Consider the following 17,506-nt stretch of genomic DNA (forward strand, 5'->3'; position numbering starts at 1 on the left):
TTGTCCTTGCAGCTATTGTCTGTCTGTCTGTATGATGAGTCCAAATACAGGAAATGAGGGTGAACAAGCAGGGCTCGGTGCACAGAGGCTCTGTGACATGCTATGAGCTCACACATGAGAAAGATTGACAACCAAGAGCCTGCACAGAGCCCTACTTGTTCTGCCCTCACTTCCTGTATTTGGACTCATCACAGAGACACACAGGTAATAGCTGCTGGGACAGCATTTTTTCACCCATAAATATACACATTTTTTAATCAATGTATATTGCAAATATACATATATTATCTACATTATATAAAAGGTTTTTATTGACGACAGGTACACACACACTTAAATGATCACATTCCTGATTCTGCACAGTCAATGGTGCAAACACAAAAAATTGCTTCCATCACATCCCAGAAGAAAATGTAATAAAAAGTGATCAAAAAGTCAATACTGAGCAAAAGTGGTATCGGGGGGAAAAAAAAGAATACTGGCTCTTAACTTTTTTTTTATTATTATTTTTTTTTTTGCTGGCACGTAGATCCAAAACAAACTTGTCGAGCCCTGTCTTAAAGGGGTACTCCGGTGGAAAACTTTTTTTTTTTAAATCCACTGGTGCCAGAAAGTTTTATTTTTTTTATTTTTTTTTAAAGTATTTATTTAAGTTTTGCAATTTGTAATAACAAACAACGCCAACATGGCGTAATAGGAACCATACAGTCAAAATCACTCCCCATAGGTCCCAGAGCCCAACTTCTAACAGCCCCAAGCAGGGAGAGTAGAACATAAATCATGCCCATATAACAAAGGTGCAACTGAGACCCACCAGGGAGGACTGAAGACATACAAACAACCAGACATACGACCATACACACTTCCCGGCAACCCCCCCCCCCCCAACCCCCCAATGCAGCGACTACCAGCATCAGCCTACTTAGGACCCCTGGCCGGTGAGTCACCCGAAACATCCAATAGCAACCAAGGAGTCCACATCTTACCAAACTTCTTGGGGCACCTCCGACTGAGATACAGGGCCTGATACAGCGGAATATATTTATTCACCAGGGCTAACCACCGAGACAAAGGAGGGGTGGAGGTATCTGGTGCCAGAAAGTTAAACAGATTTGTAAATTACGGTACTTCTATAAAAAATTATTAATCCTTCCAGTACTTTATAGGGGCTGTATACTATAGAGGAAATGCTTTTTTTGGGGGGGATTTCTCTTCTGTCACAAACACAGTGCTCTCTGCTGTCCATTTAAGGAACTGTCCAGAGCAGAGCAAATCTCCATAGCAAACATATGCTGCTCTGGACAGTTCCTAAAAATGGACAGCAGAGAGCACTGTGGTCGTGACAGAAGAGAAATCCAAAAAGAAAAGCATTTCCTCTACAGTATACAGCCCCTAAAAAAGTACTGGAAGAATTAATATTTTTTTAATAGAAGTAATTTACAAATCTGTTTAACTTTCTGGCACCAGTTGATTAAAAAAAAGTTTTCCAACGGAGTACCCCCTTAATATATACTCTTAATGCTAATATGTTTTTAGGAACCTGTTGCCATGGCACACAACCATTGGTGCTTTCCAAAAGGTAAGAATTTTTTTTTTTTGTCTATAGATTAGTTTCTTTTAACCTGGTTCTGGGCAGCGGTGTGTGAGGGACCCAATAGCCTTGGTTGAGCCGAGCATCTCATGTTCCTGCCTCTAGAAGTTGCCTGTACTGTAAATGTTATCCTTGTATCCCGCACGTATAACAAGCCCCAGATGTTCTCCGTTTCGCTCACATTCTGCGTCTCAGTAATGTGGTGCTTTACTTAAAATCAAGCATTTGACAGATTTGTGTATCGGTGAAATCTAGGAGCAAAATGGAAGCAAGGGAATTCCACATTGAAGTGGCGTAGGGGACTAATTTCATCCAGCTTTTGGGTTTTCGGAGAGTGTCAAAAGAAGAAATATGATTGGGGGGGGGGGGGGGGGGCTGTGGGGGTATTGTGGCATGAGGTTCTCCTCCGCTTTTGTTTTATAGATCATGTAAATTTTTAGGGGCTTTTTTTATTTTAGTTCTATTCAATTAGGGTTTGTTTTTTCTTATTGGATTTGGTGAAAGATTGAGGTGCAGTCATACTAAGGAATAAAATTCTGCATGATGTGTACTATAAGGTTTGATGCAGAATTTTGCAGCTAAAATCTGTGCTGTGTTTGGATCTACCGTAAGGTTACGTTCACATGGGTGGGTTTACAGCAGTAGTCTCAAACTGTGGCCCTCCAGATGTTGCAAAACTTCAACTTCCAGCATGCCCGGACAGCCGTTGGCTGTCCGAACATGCTGGAAGTTGAAGTTTTGCAACATCTGGAGGGCCACAGTTTAAGACCAGTAGTCTTCTATCTGCAGCAGATTACATAGACTTTAATGGCGTCTGCGCGAACATCTGCTGCGAAGTGCCTGCCCCCATTCAAACTCTCAGTAAAACACCCGATGCGACCTCACAAAAAAATCCGCCCGTGTGAATGAGCCCTTATGCTGCATTTATACAGTACATTGAAGCTACTTGCAAGAATCTTTCTGTATTCAATAAAGTAGCAAAACTGTATTTGTTGATGCCGTCATGGTCTCTGTACATATACACATGAACTTGATAGTACGAAAAAATGACCTTTAGCCAGGTGCTCGGGGATCCAAAGAGATCTCACAACCAAGTCATGGAAGTGAATATAAGTTCAAGCTTTATTGGTATACAACAACGCGTTTCGGGGTTAGCATACCCCTTCTTCAGATTAACAGATTTGTCAATCTGAAGAAGGGGTATTCTAACCCCGAAACGCGTTGTTGTATACCAATAAAGCTTGAACTTATATTCGCTTCCATGAGTTGGTTGTGAGATCTCTTTGGATCCCCGAGCGCCTGGCTAAAGGTCATTTTTTCGTACTATCAAGTTCGCCAACAGGATCTCCCTCTGGACCCATCCTGAAGACCTGCGGGCCTGCACTGATTCCTTCACTATCATCTCAGATTGAGGTTACATGCGTATCTAATATACGCTCCAGGTGAGCGGCCATTTATCAGACCCTCCACTTGTCCCCACTCCATGTGGGGTTTGATTCATTATTTAGGGTAATGCACTGGGCGCCTCCTTGGGCCTTCTCTTTTTTTCTTTGTTTACATATACGCATGAGACGCAGATCCACAAATGGTACCACATGTCATACCCTTTAAAACGTTACTCTCATTTAAATAAACATTTGACATGTCGCACCAACATGTCTAAAGTTTAGATTGGTCGGAGTCCCGGTCAGATCAAGCAGCAAGGTGGGGGAGTGGAGAACACAGTTGTGTGCTTCCCCTGGTTGTATCTAATGATTGGATGGGGTCCTAAGATTGAGACCCTGACCCATCTACATTTCTGACATTTCTGTGCAACATGTCAAAATATCCATTACACTTTAAAGGGGTACTCCAGTGGAAATCAAATGTTTTCAAATCAACTGGTGCCAGAAAGTTATACAGATTTGTAAAGTACTTCTATTTAAAAATCTTAATCCTCCAGTACTTATCATCTGCTGTATACTACAAGAGGAAGTTGTAAAGTTATTTCGAGTCTGACCACAGCGCTCTCTGCTGCCACCTATGTTCGTGTCAGGAACTGTCCCGAGCAGGAGACTTTTTCTTTGGGGATTTGCTCCTACTCTGGACAGTTCTTGACAACACTGAGAGCACTGTGGTCAGACTGAAAAGAGCTACACAACTTCCTCTGCAGCTGATAAGTACTGGAAGGATTAAGATTTTTTTTAAATAGAAGTCATTTACAAATCTGTGTAATTTTCTGGCACCAGTTGATTTGAAAACATTTGTTTTCCACCAGAGTACCCCTTTTAAATCTCCTTGGATTTTTGTATAGCAATGTGATCTGGATTTTCTACAACCTCTGTAACATGCTGTCCATTTTACTTCTATTATATTATTTCTATTATATATATTATAATTCCTCCATGTGAACATAGCATTAGGGTAAAATTCTGTACTTTTAGGAAATAGTTGTTTTCTTCTGCTCATCTGTATCTATGTTGTGTCACACACTGGTATATGAATGATATTGAGATAATGATCACATGATATGAAATAATAAGAACAGTCATTACATAAGGAATATTATTTTCCACAGGGATTAGGCTGTTGTCACTTTAAATTTTTGTTCTTTTCATTTTCTCCTGTGACTTAGGCGTTATGTCTCTACTGCGGCCCCTTCTTTTGGATGTGGTCCCAACTATCCAGCAGACCTCTGCTTTGGCTCTTGGGAGACTCGCCAATTATAATGATGATCTGGCAGAAGCCGTTGTTAAAGGAGACATTCTTCCGCAGCTCGTGTACTCTCTGGCCGAGCAGAACGTAAGTAAATACTTTACAGCCTTTAAAAAACGTTATTTCCGTGTGACATAAATTAAGACGTGACCTAATGGGATTTATAAGAAACAAATGACAAAGGTGAAAACATTTCTGTCAATGATATATATAAAATAACAATGAAATATCACTTTATATATCACTTAATATATATATTTTTATTATTAGACCTCCCCCATGGAGGAGAAGACTTTCTTTCATTATCTGCCAGATATACAATTTAGGAGTCTTTAGTGAGCCTCTTATGTATGTACATGCCGCTCAATCTGTAGTCCTGTTTAAGAGCAGGAGGAGCCGAGACGAGTTTTACAAAATTTTGCCCAAAAAACATTCCGAATGAGTTGAAATTTATTGATCTTAATTGTTGCACATTTTTTTGCTTAGGAGTCCTGGACTCCTTAGCCTAGAATGAGCAGGGATATTGATCCAGGAAATAATTTATTTTCTAAAAAATGTACAGTCATGGTCGTAAATGTTGGCCCCCCTGAAATTTCTCACAGAAAAGGATTGCAGTAACACATGTTTTGCTCTACACATGTTTATTCCCTTTGTGTGTATTGGAACTAAACCAAAAAAGGGAGGAAAAAAAGCTAATTGGACAAAATGTCACACCAAACTCCAGAAATGATCTGGACAAAATTATTGGCACCCTTAACTTAATATTTGGTTGCACACCCTTTGGAAAAAATAACTGAAATCAGTCACTTCCTATAACCATAAGCTTCTTACACCTCTCAGCCGGAATCTTGGACCACTCTTCCTTTGCAAACTGCTCCAGGTCTCTCTTATTGGAAGGCGCCTTTTCCCAACAGCAATTTTAAGATCTCTCCACTGGTGTTCAATGGGATTTAGATCTGGACTCATTGCTGCCACTTCAGAACTCTCCATCGCTTTGTTGCCATCCATTTCTGGGTGCTTTTTGATGTATGTTTGGGGTCATTGTCCTGCTGGAAGACCCAAGATCTCGGATGCAAACCCAGCTGTCTGACACTGGACTGTACAGTGTGACCCAAAATCTTTTGGTAATCCTCAGATTTCATGATGCCTTGTACATTCAAGGCACCCAATGCCAGAGGCAGCAAAACAATCCCAAAACATCGTTGAACCTCCACCATATTTCACTGTAAGTACTGTGTTCTTTTTTTGTAGGCCTCATTCCGTTTTCGGTAAACAGTAGAATGATGTGCTTTACTAAAAAGCTCTGTCTTGGTCTCATCTGTCCACTAGACTTTTTCCCAGAAGGATTTTGGCTTACTCAAGTTCATTTTGGCAAAATGTAGTCTTGGTTTTTTGTCTCTGTGTCGGCAGTGGGGTCCTCCTGGATCTCCTGCCATAGCGTTTAATTTCATTTAAATGTTGATGGATAGTTCATGCTGACACTGATGCTCCCTGAGCCTGCAGGACAGCTTGAATATCTTTGGAACTTGTTTGGGGCTGCTTATCCACCATCCAGACTATCCTGCTTTGACACCTTTCATCAATTTTTCTCTTCCGTCCATGCCCAGGGAGATTAGCTACAGTGCCATGGGTTGCAAACTTCTTGATAATGTTGCGCACTGTGGACAAAGGCAAATCTATATCTCTGGAGATGGACTTGTAACCTTAAGATTGTTGATATTTTTCCACAATTTTGATTTTCAAGTTCTCAGTTCTCTTATCCTCTTTCTGTTGTCCATGCTTAGTGTGGCACACACAGACACACAATGCAAAGACTAAATTAACTTATCTGCTTTCAGATGTGATTTTTATATTGCCCGCACCTGTTACTTGCCCCAGGTGAGTTTAAAGGAGCATCACATGCTTGAAGCAATCTCATTTTTCCACAATTTTTAAAGGGTGCCAATAATTTTGTCCAGCCCATTTTTTGGAGTTTGGTGTGACATTATGTCCAATTTGCTTTTTTTGCTCCTTTTTTGTTTAGTTCCAATACACACAAAGGAAATAAACATGTGTATAGCAAAACATGTTACTGCAATCCTTTTCTGTGAGAAATACTTCATTTTCTAGAAAAATGTCAGGGGTTCCAAAATTTACGGCCATGACTGTATGTATATATTGTATTTTATTATATATTTATATAACTTGCTGTGTGCAGAACAACTAGAGATGTAACATGAAGATGTTGGGCCCCAATGCAAAGTCTGTACTAGGGTTGCCAGCTAGAAGGCTTCCTTTATAGTACAAGCCCATAATATAAGAAAGAAAGACCTTATAGGGTGCACTTAAATAACCTGGATGGACTATTACCTAAACCTATGACTAGGTTCACACTACAACATTTCTGAGTGGAATTCCGCTTTGAAATTTTACTTGAAAAATGTGGTGCAGCAGTAGCACAGTGCACACTATGGAATTTCCTAGTAAAATTCTGCCTTAAACTTCCACTTGTAAATTTCGGTGCAGCAGACCCCATTGCTGGCAATTGGATTTTGCTGCTCAGTGGACTTTGCAGAATTTCTATCATCGAAAGAATAATCTTGCTCATTCTATCAGCGGAATCTACCTGGAATACATTGCCATCTATGGGTACGGATGCATGCACGGTCTTAGTGCCGACTGATTTGGTCGGTGGTGGCCGCACTTGGAATCTCCAGCTAGAAATTATGTAATGTGAACTTAGCCTGTGGGGTCATCCTGGTCACATAGACACAGAGCAGGAAGAGAAGTGGGCTCATTATTGGTCAGGGGTCTGAACACTCAGACCTCAACTGATCAAAACATTTGGCATGTCCCTAGGACATGTCCAAAGTCTTTTTATATTGACAGGTACACTTTAAGGGCATGAACTAAACACTAACCTCCGTTTGAGAGGTTTTAATAATTTGGAAAGTAGAATATGATCCCTTATGGGGACAGACACTGATGTGAGTGGTCACAATATTGATACAGCAGGTGTTAAGGACACCATATAAACGAAAAACATAATTGACCAAGTTTATGATTTATAAGTAAACCACTGAGTGACGATGCATGAATGAAGGTTTAGCAGTAGTATCTCTGCTCAGCAGTGGGGTGCAGTATATAAGCCTTCAGATAAGAGGCAAACAATTATGTGGTATTAAAGGGGTTTTCCACCATAAGGTGATTTTAGTACGTACCTGGCAGGCAGTAATGGACATGCTTAGGAAGGATCTGTGCTTGTCTGGGGGCTAAATGGCTATATTGTGAGGTTGCCATAACACTGTGGCTAGCTTTTTGTGAACTGGTATTTCCTGTTTGACTTTTTTCTTTTTTTCCACTACAAATCCCATAATTCCATTTTCCTCCCTCCCACACATCAGCCACCCCACCCATTGAAACATAAATTAGCTGCATGCGTTCAAAAGACCTGTGGTTTTCAATCAGGGTGCCTACAGCTGTGACATTAGTTGCAGATTGATCTCTCTCCCACCAAGCGATCGCTCCACCCATTGAAGCAGACAAGGTTCCCGGTCATCAGCTGACTACCGAGTCAGGTCTCGGCCACATTGCAAGCTGGGAAAATCCGAGACAAAAGTCATTTTGGATGCTGCTATAAATAAATATTGGGGTGAAAATCACATAAGAATTGTGAGAAAACCATCACACACAGGTACAGACACTATATTATGAACTACACTAACTTTACAGCCCCTGTAGCATAGTCAAATAAAAAAAAATCCTGAAATACCCTTTAACTATTTGCCTTAATAAAGATCTCAGTCTAGGCCATCCTCTCACTGGGCTCCTTAAGCCACCCCTAGGCCTGCCTGGCAACCTCCCCTGGGCCTGCCTTCAGCCTCCCTTTTCTTGGCTTCTGTGTTGGAAATACCCCCATTGTATTGAAGTGCGGCTTTGAATACTTGGGTTTGCATAAATAATTCATGTGTATATCGATGAATAGAGCCTAAATGACAGTCTGCTAGATAATAGAGATACTTAACCCAGAAAAGGCAGCTGCTTGTTTATTTAAAACAACTATTTCAGACACAGAAAAGGTCTCTCAAAAGTTTAATCCACGAAAACAGAATTGACAAAACTAAATTGAATTAGAATACACAGAGTCGTGCCGGAGTGTACAGTCATTTACCAGTCCTGGTGGGGAGCTGTGTAGCCTTATGAAATATTTGTTGGTTGCCTCTACAATATACTCACTGTTACTAATATTAAAAGCCATAATGAATGCAATGAGCCAGAATAAATATATTTGTGTTTATACATAAATAATAAGTTCGGTGTAACATCTTATAGCTTAAAGAAATCTATCATCCAGGAATTGGCTAGTAAACTGCTGTGATGTGCGTATAGCATTTCTTTCAATTATAGCAACAATACCTGTGTAATATTACCATATGTGCTGTAGTAGAAAACATTTTTTTTTCCCCCGAACTCTGGTGCTGGCGCCGGGAGCTCGTGATGTCATAGCCCTGCCCCCTCAATCCAAGTCTATGGGAGGGAGTGTGACAGCTGTCACGCCCCCTCCCATAGACTTGCATTGAGGAGGCGGGGCTATGACATCACGAGCTCCCGATTCCAGCGTTCGGAACAGTTTGTTCCAAACACAGAGCAGCGGAGTACCCCTTTAAGGAGTCAAAGAGGCATGGCCTGGACACCTCTACATGCTCATTTTCCATGGCCTCCACGCCCTATGGCCTGATGTTAGCAGGAAGGCAATAGGAAACGCCTTATGTTTGTGGCATCGTAGTATTTAAAAAAACATTTATTTTTTTTAACCCTTTAAGGACTTTTTTTTGGCCAAGTGGATTTTTTCTAAATGTCATTGTGCTCTGGCTGTGGCATTTTTCTAAAGAAATTGAGGATCTCAATAGGTGGAAAAATGTCAGAAAAAATGCAGGTATACATATATGTTGGAGTGTTTTCTGCCCCCCTCCCCTCCAGTTCTTCAATAGAAATCCTTAAAGGGGTGCTCCACCCTTAGGGGATACTAGGGGGTACTAGGGGATAAAATGTCTGATCGCGGGGGTCCAGCGGCTGGGGACTCCCGCGATCTTCCTGCTGCACCCGGCATTCGTGTAGAGCAGTGTTTCCCAACTATGGTGCAACCCTCAATGAAATTCTATGGCTTTGGATAGGGGATAAGATGTCTAAGGGCGGAGTACCCCTTTAAGTCACATGATTTAAAGGAGTATTCCAGGGAAAAAACTTTATTTTATATATATATATATATATATATATATATATATATATATCTATCAATTGGCTCCAGAAAGTTAAACAGATTTTGTAAATTACTTCTATTAAAAAATCTTTATCCTTCCAATAATAATCAGCTGCTGAAGTTGAGTTGTTCTTTTCTGTCTGGCAACAGTGCTCTCTGCTGACATCCCTGCCTGTCTCAGGAACTGCACAGAGTAGAAGAGGTTTACTATGGGGATTTGCTTCTACTCTGGGCGGTTCCCGAGACACGTGTCATCAGAGAGCACCTAGACAGAAAAGAACAACTCAACTTCAGTAGCTCATAAGTACTGAAAGGATTAAGATTTTTTAATAGAAGTAATTTACAAATCTGTTTAACTTTCTGGAGCCAGTTGATATATAAAAAAAAAAGTTTTTTTCCTGGATAACCCCTTTAAGAATTACATGTCTTGTTGCAGAAAAACATATGTGAAAAAAAGCTACGGTATACTAATATACACGATTTATGTAAAATAGCCCCAAAAATAGCAACCTGGAAGAGAAAAAAGAGAGGGCAATTTTTTTTTTGTAGTGTAAAAAAAACCTCCAAACTAAATGTGTAGCTGTAAGGCAGTGTATGAACATGGATTCCATGCGCAAAACTTGTTAACGACATTCTATGCCATTACCTTATTTTCAAGCATAAAAAATGCAGCAAGCAAGGTACGTGTGGTGTTCTTAGACAATGCAGTTTTGTGCAGGTTTTATGAAACCATAAATTTGCCCATATTAGGTTTGGATAATAATGGATTCACCCCTTAAGGACTCATTTGGGCCTTAACCCCTTAAGGACCAAGGACGTACTGGTACGTCCTTGGTCCTGCTCACCTGATATAACGCGGGGTTACACGGTAACCCCGCATCATATCACGGCGGGCCCGGCGTCATAGCGAAGCCGGGACCCGCCGCTAATAGCGCGCAGCGCTGATCGCGGCACCGCGCGCTAATAACCCTTTAGCCGCGCGCTCAGAGCTGAGCGGCTAAAACTGAAAGTGAAAGCTGCCGGTTAACTCAGTGGGCTGTTCGGGATAGCCGCTGCGAAATAGCGGCATCCCGAACAGCTTACAGGACAGCGGGAGGGCCCCTACCTGCCTCCTCGCTGTCCGATCGCCGAATGACTGCTCAGTGCCTGAGATCCAGGCATGAGCAGTCATGCGGCAGAATCGTTGATCACTGGTTTCCTATGAGAAACCAGTGATCAATGATGATCAGTGTGTGCAGTGTTATAGGTCCCTATGGGACCTATAACACTGCAAAAAAAAGTGAAAAAAAAAAAGTGAATGAATATCATTTAACCCCTCCCCTATTAAAAGTTTGAATCACCCCCCCTTTTCCCATAAAAAAAAAACACAGTGTAAATAAAAATAAATATATGTGGTATCGCCGCGTGCGGAAATGTCCGAATTATAAAAATATATAATTAATTAAACCGCTCGGTCAATGGCGTGCGCGCAAAAAATATGTCCTATCAATGCAAAAATGGTACCGTTAAAAACTTCAAATCACGGCGCAAAAAATGAGCCCTCATACCGCCCCATACACGGAAAAATAAAAAAGTTATAGGGGTCAGAAGATGACAATTTTAAACGTATTCATTTTCCTGCATGTAGTTATGATTTTAATCGTATGGACCTACAGAATAAAGATAAGGTGTCATTTTTACCGAAAAATTTACTACGTAGAAACGGAAGCCCCCAAAAGTTACAAAACGGCGTTTTTTTTTCAATTTTGTCGCACAATGATTAATGTTTTTGTTTTTTCCTCCTCGCCTTCAAAAAATCATAACTCTTTTATATTTTCATCCACAGACTAGTATGAGGGCTTATTGTTTGCGCGACCAGTTGTCCGTTGTAATGCCATCACTCACTTTACCATAAAATGTATGGTGCAACCAAAAAAATACTATTTGTGTGGGGAAATTAAAAAGAAAACCGCAATTTCGCTAATTTTGGAAGGTTTCATTTTCACGCCGTACAATTTACGGTAAAAATGACATGTGTTCTTTATTCTTTGGGTCAATACGATTAAAATGATACCCATGATAACATACTTTTCTATTACTGTTTCACTGTACGTTTAAAATCCCCCTATTTTGAACACCTATAACTTTTTCACTTTTCCGTATAAGTGGCCGTATGAGGGCTCATTTTTTGCGCTGTGATCTGGACGTTTTATTGATACCATATTTGCTTATATAAAACTTTTAATCCATTTTTTATTAATTTTTTTGGGAATAAAATGTTCTAAAAAAGCAGCTATTATGGACTTTTTTTTTTTTTTTTTTTATGTTCACACCGTTCACCGTACGGTATCATTAACATTTTATTTTAATAGTTCAGATATTTATGCACGCGGCGATACCAAATATGTGTATAAAACATTTTTTAACACTTTTTGGGGGTGAAATAGGGAAAATGGGACAATTTACGTTTTTTTTTTTTATTGGGTTTTTCACATTTTTTTTCCTTTATCTTTTTCCTTTTTTTCCTTTTTAATTTTACACTTTAATAGTCCCCATAGGGGACTATTTATACCAATCATTCGATTGCTAATCCTGTTCAGTGCTATGTATAGGACATAGCACTGATCAGGGTTATCGGTCATCTTCTGCTCTGGTCTGCGGGAAGGCAGATCAGAGCAGAAGACGCCGGGGAGGCAGGTGAGGGGACCTCCATCTGCCATGCTGGATGATCGGATCGCCGTGGCAGCACTGCGGGCGATCCGATCATACATTTTAGCGACTGTGATGCTGCAGATGCCGTGATCTGTATTGATCACGGCATCTGAGGGGTTAATGGAGGACATCCGCGGGATCGCAGATGTCCGTCAGCAGCCGGAACCTGCCGCGCATGATCTGGGCATCTCTCCGATGCTCGCGGTTATGCTTAGGACATAAATGTACGTCCTGGTGCGTTAAGTACCAGCTCACCAGGACGTACATTTACGTCCTGCGTCGTTAAGGGGTTAAATAATATAAATAACAGATGGCACTTTTTATTTTAATTTTTTTTATTTTTTATAATTGAATCCCATTAGTTTGAATGATCAGTTCCTGTCCATTTTTTGTCTATGCCCACACAGCCTGCTACTAATGTACTAAAAATGACATAAAAATGACAGAAAATTTAAACTGATTTAGAAATTCTTGCCGATACCTTCCCTTTAACCCCTCACGCAGGATGCAGAACATAAAAGTCCCGTAAAAAAATAAAAATAAAAAATAGCACCAATAAAAACTATAGATCACTGCACATACGGCCCTGTATACAGAGTTATACTTTTTCAAAAGTGGTTAACTAAAATAAAACCTATACAAATTGTAATCGTATGGACCTACAGTGCTCTGCATCAAAATGAAACCCCCCCCCCCCCCCCCCCCAAAGAAAATTACAACTGGTGATGCACAAGCCCTCATATGGCTTTATAGGTGGAAAATTGAAAGCGTTATGGCAAGGAGGATAAAACAAGAATGCAAAAATGGAAAATCCCCGCGTCCTTAAGAGGTTAATATACCGTATCTGTTATGTGAAGTGTTTACTATGTACATAAACAGGGTAAGTCATACATACATTTTCATTTCTTCATCACCTCAGAAACCGGGGCCCTAGTTGGTGTTGTCCCTGGCATTCCTGCCTGCTAGCACTTACTCTTAAAAGAAAACTGTGGTCCTGAGAGGAGGATGTGTTTCATAGAAAAGGTATCAGCAGTCTTACCCCGAGGTGTTTTTATCATGCTTCTTGCCAGCAGAGTACAATCCCGATGTAGAAGCAATCCGCAGCGACCATCCCTTGGGTATCGCCACCTTAAGCACCTTCTTAAATGTGTTTTCACTTGTCTCCTTTAGCTCTTTTGGGCTCAGAGATTAGTCTTGCCTCAGACTTGGGATGTTCTGTAGCATTTAGCAATTTTTATTTTTATTAAATATGTTATTACATTTGTGTATCAATCCAAATTTTTGTTGAAATGCATTTTCTATTTATGTCTTCTCTAGTAACTTCATAAATTCTCTCTTCTTCCTTTATTTTTGCAAGTAAGAAAATAACCGGAGTTAGGTGATGCATGCACATTTGTGCACTGGTGCATGTTGCGGTGTATTCCTGCCAAGAGTTTTATGAGAACTGATCTTTCTATGTTAAAAGTACAGCTATCATGGAAACCTCTTTAGGGTATGTTCACACGTACAGGATCTGCTGCATATTTGATGGACAGGAATAGAAGCTGCAGATTTGATGCTGGGTTCAATCATTTAGTTTACATTAAAGTTGCACATCAAATATGCACAGGATACTTTTACGTATGAATACACTTATTGTAGAGAGACAAAGCATGGTTAGAATATGTAATTCCAGGGTTTCTTTAAAGGTGGGGGTCACATGTAGCGTATACGCAGCACATTTTTATGCGTGTTTCAGTGCTAGCAGAATCTACGTACCGTATATACTCGAGTATAAGCAGAGTTTTTCAGCACCATTTTTTTGTGTCGAAAACGTCCCCCTTGGCTTATACTCGAGTGATGGGAAAAATAAAAAATCGCAGGCATACCGGTGGGGGTGGCGAGGGGATGGGCCAGGCCGTCCATCGTCGCCCATCTATGCAGTGGGGAGGGTGAGCCGTTCTGGGCCATCCATCTTGACCAGGAGGCCCTCTTCTCCACTCGGGGCCGGCCCTGGACTAGTGACGCTGCATTGACAATGCCGTGCAAGGACGTCCGTGCGCAGCAGACGTCCATGACGTCAGGGGCATCCCTATGCGGCAGCGGCAATGCAGCGTCACTAGTCCGAGGCCAGCCCGCAGCGGAGAAGAGGGCCTCTCGGTCAAGATGGATGACCCAAACCGGCTCACCCTCCCCACTAGAATTCGGACGGTCCCTGCAGCGACGTTGGACGGCTGCTAGGGAAGGACCGACAGAGCTGCAACTGGGGAGGTGAGTAGAGAAAAAGAGAGGGGGGTCTGGATGATGACAGGGGGGTATGAGGGGGATCTGGATAATGATATGGGGGCAAGGGGGATCTGTATGATGGGGGGGGGGAATGAGGGGGGTCTGGATGATGACAGGAGGGATGAGAGGGAGGGGTCTGGATGATGACAGTGGCAGTCGAGATGATGACAGAGGAGGGCGGGATGATGACCGGGGGGGTGATGTATTTCCCACCCTAGGCTTATACTCGAGTCAATAGTTTTTTCCTGGTTTTTGGGGTGAAATTAGGGGCCTCTGCTTATATTCGGAACGGCTAATACTCGAGTATATACGGTAAGTTTATTATTTCTCTTGTAGACTTTGCTATCACAGAAAGACATAGCGTATTTCAAATCTGAATTACACAGCATAAAATACGCTGCGTGTACACTATGTGTGGCATTACCCTAAAAGACTTTATCAGTGCTGATCATAAAGTTGATGCCAAGTTCTATATGGGGACAGGAAACACTGAGGTCTGGTCCCATCAATTTGATTGGAACCATTGGCTCACTGGCTGACAGCTTTGTATATGGTTTCCTCTAAACACATGAATGTTTGGCTGGACCGGACGTCCATATGTTCTTACCCATTGCCAGACACCTCTGGCGGCAAATAACGTCTTCAAGAACAAAAGGACCAGGCAGATGAAATTCAACATGTCTGATCCTACTGTTTCCTAACATCATGTCACCAGTGCACAGTCAGGAGGCCCCATATACACCACACCACTAGTCTTCATACTGTGGACCTACAACTGTTGCAAAACTACAACTCTCAGCATACCTGGACAGCCGTTGGATTAGACCAATGTTCCCCAACCGGGGTGCCTCCAGCTGTTGGAAAACTACAACTCCCAGCATGTCCGGCTAGCCAACGGCTGTCTGGGCATGCTGGGAGTTGTAGTTTTACAACAGCTGGAGGTACCCTGGTTGGGAAACACATGATTAGGCAGTTACAATGCAACATACCTGATCCTTAACATACCTGATTCCTCAACATCATGTCACCAGAGCACAGTCAGAGGAGGCCCCATATACACTAGACCAGTGGTCTCCTAAATGTGGCCAACCAGCTGTTGCAAAACTACAACTCCCAGCTTTCCGGGTATCCTGCGAGTTGCAGTTTTACAACAGCTGGAGGCCCACAGTTTCGAGACCACTGCACTAGACAATCTTGAGAGGGGGAGAAAATTCCATAACTGCAGATTTAAAAAAAAAATTCTGGGGCATATTTACTAAACAAATGCATTTTATTAAGGCCTTGTATGAATGGCTTCCAATTTATTTAGAGGCGCAGCCCTCCTAATGAATTTGTCTCAGATTGGAATCTACACCAACTATGACCTGGCATACATTTCAGCTACAATTTATGCAAGTTTTTGGCATAAATTATAGTAAATGCGCAAGACCCCTTTCTCACTAAGCCCCACCCACTTTCTGAAAAGTGGCAAGCATTCTGAAAAATGGTTGCAAAGTTCCAAATTTCTGTGCAAGTGAGCTTTGTGCAAAATTTTTGGACTTTTGTTTGCTTGTACAAGCCATAGTAAATTCCCCATTAAATGAATTTATAATTATGTCTTTAATTTGCATTTTGTGCTTTAATATCGACCATGGAAAATCTACAAGTGAGCATTTTCCACTGTGCCGATTGAAGGCGATGGTTACCAATGTAGTGTATGGCTACGTGAGTCATTCAGCACATTAGTCACCCTCTGTAGCGATTCCCCGCTCTATTGGTCCTAATAAGGGATATGAACTTCAAATGTCTTGAGTTGTGTCTTTGGCAGCTTGTTTTTCAAATGTTTACAAAGTGATAATTATCTGATATTTATCATCTTAATTGTAATAAATACAATATTATGTGTAGCAGAGTGAAGTAATATAATAGCTGGTGAGCAATCAATTATGTCAGTAATTCTGAGTTGCTTTGCTGAACATTATATCTAGGGTTAGAGTTGAGTGATTGATGTGCTAAATACTGTACTGCTGCTGCCACTACTACAAGCCCTACACAGCTGCCTGTCTCCTGCCTTGTCCATTATGTTTCATACTCTACTGCTACTACTATTACTACTGCTGCTGCTGCTACTACTACCACCAACACTACTACTAATATCCTTGCACAACCACGTTTGCTGCCTTGTCCATTATGTTCCATACTGTGCTGCTACTACTACTACTATCCTTGCACAACCGCACATCTGCTGCCTTGTCCATCATGTTCCATACTGAACTACTACTACTAGCCTTACACAGCCGCCTCTTTTCACATCTCCTGCCTTGTCCATCATGTTCCCTACTGTACTACTACTACACAGACAGGCATCTCCTGCCATGTCCATCTTGTTCTGTACTGTACTGATGCTGCTACTACTACTACTAACCCTACACACCTGCACATCTCCTGCCTTGTCCTTCATGTTTTATACTGTACTACTACCTCTACACAACAACATGTCTCCTGCCTTGTCCTTCATGTTTTATACTGTACTACTACCTCTACACAACCACATGTCTCCTGCCTTGTCCTTCATGTTTTATACTGTACTACTACCTCTACACAACTACATGTCTCCTGCCTTGTCCATCATGTTCACTACTGTACTACTACACAGACGGGCATCTCCTGCCATGTCCATCTTGTTCCGTACTGTACTGATGCTGCTACTACTACTAACCCTACACACCTGCACATCTCCTGCCTTGTCCTTCATGTTTTATACTGTATTACTACCTCTACACAACCACATGTCTCCTGCCTTGTCCTTCATGTTTTATACTGTACTACTACCTCTACACAACCACATGTCTCATGCCTTGTCCTTCATGTTTTATACTGTACTACTACCTCTACACAACCACATGTCTCCTGCCTTGTCCATCATGTTCACTACTGTACATTACTAAACAGATGGACATCTCCTGCCGTGTCCATCTTGTTCCATACTGTACTGAGTCTACTACTAACCGTACACAGCTGCACATCTCCTGCCTTGTCCATCATGT

The 17,506-nt window shown here is 41.5% G+C and overlaps 1 protein-coding gene across 1 annotated transcript in view; it reads left to right on the plus strand.

Moving 5' to 3' along the window:
• Nucleotides 1-17,506, plus strand: part of SPAG6 (sperm associated antigen 6) — a 161,758-nt gene that overhangs the window by 35,936 nt on the left and 108,316 nt on the right. Inside the window, exon 3 of the mRNA XM_056519273.1 lies at nt 4,206-4,372. Within this exon, the coding sequence (XP_056375248.1) occupies nt 4,206-4,372 (167 nt within the window). The remainder of the gene's footprint in view (nt 1-4,205; nt 4,373-17,506) is intronic.

The sequence above is a fragment of the Hyla sarda genome, chromosome 5, assembly GCF_029499605.1.
Source record: "Hyla sarda isolate aHylSar1 chromosome 5, aHylSar1.hap1, whole genome shotgun sequence".
Classification (NCBI taxonomy): domain Eukaryota; kingdom Metazoa; phylum Chordata; class Amphibia; order Anura; family Hylidae; genus Hyla; species Hyla sarda.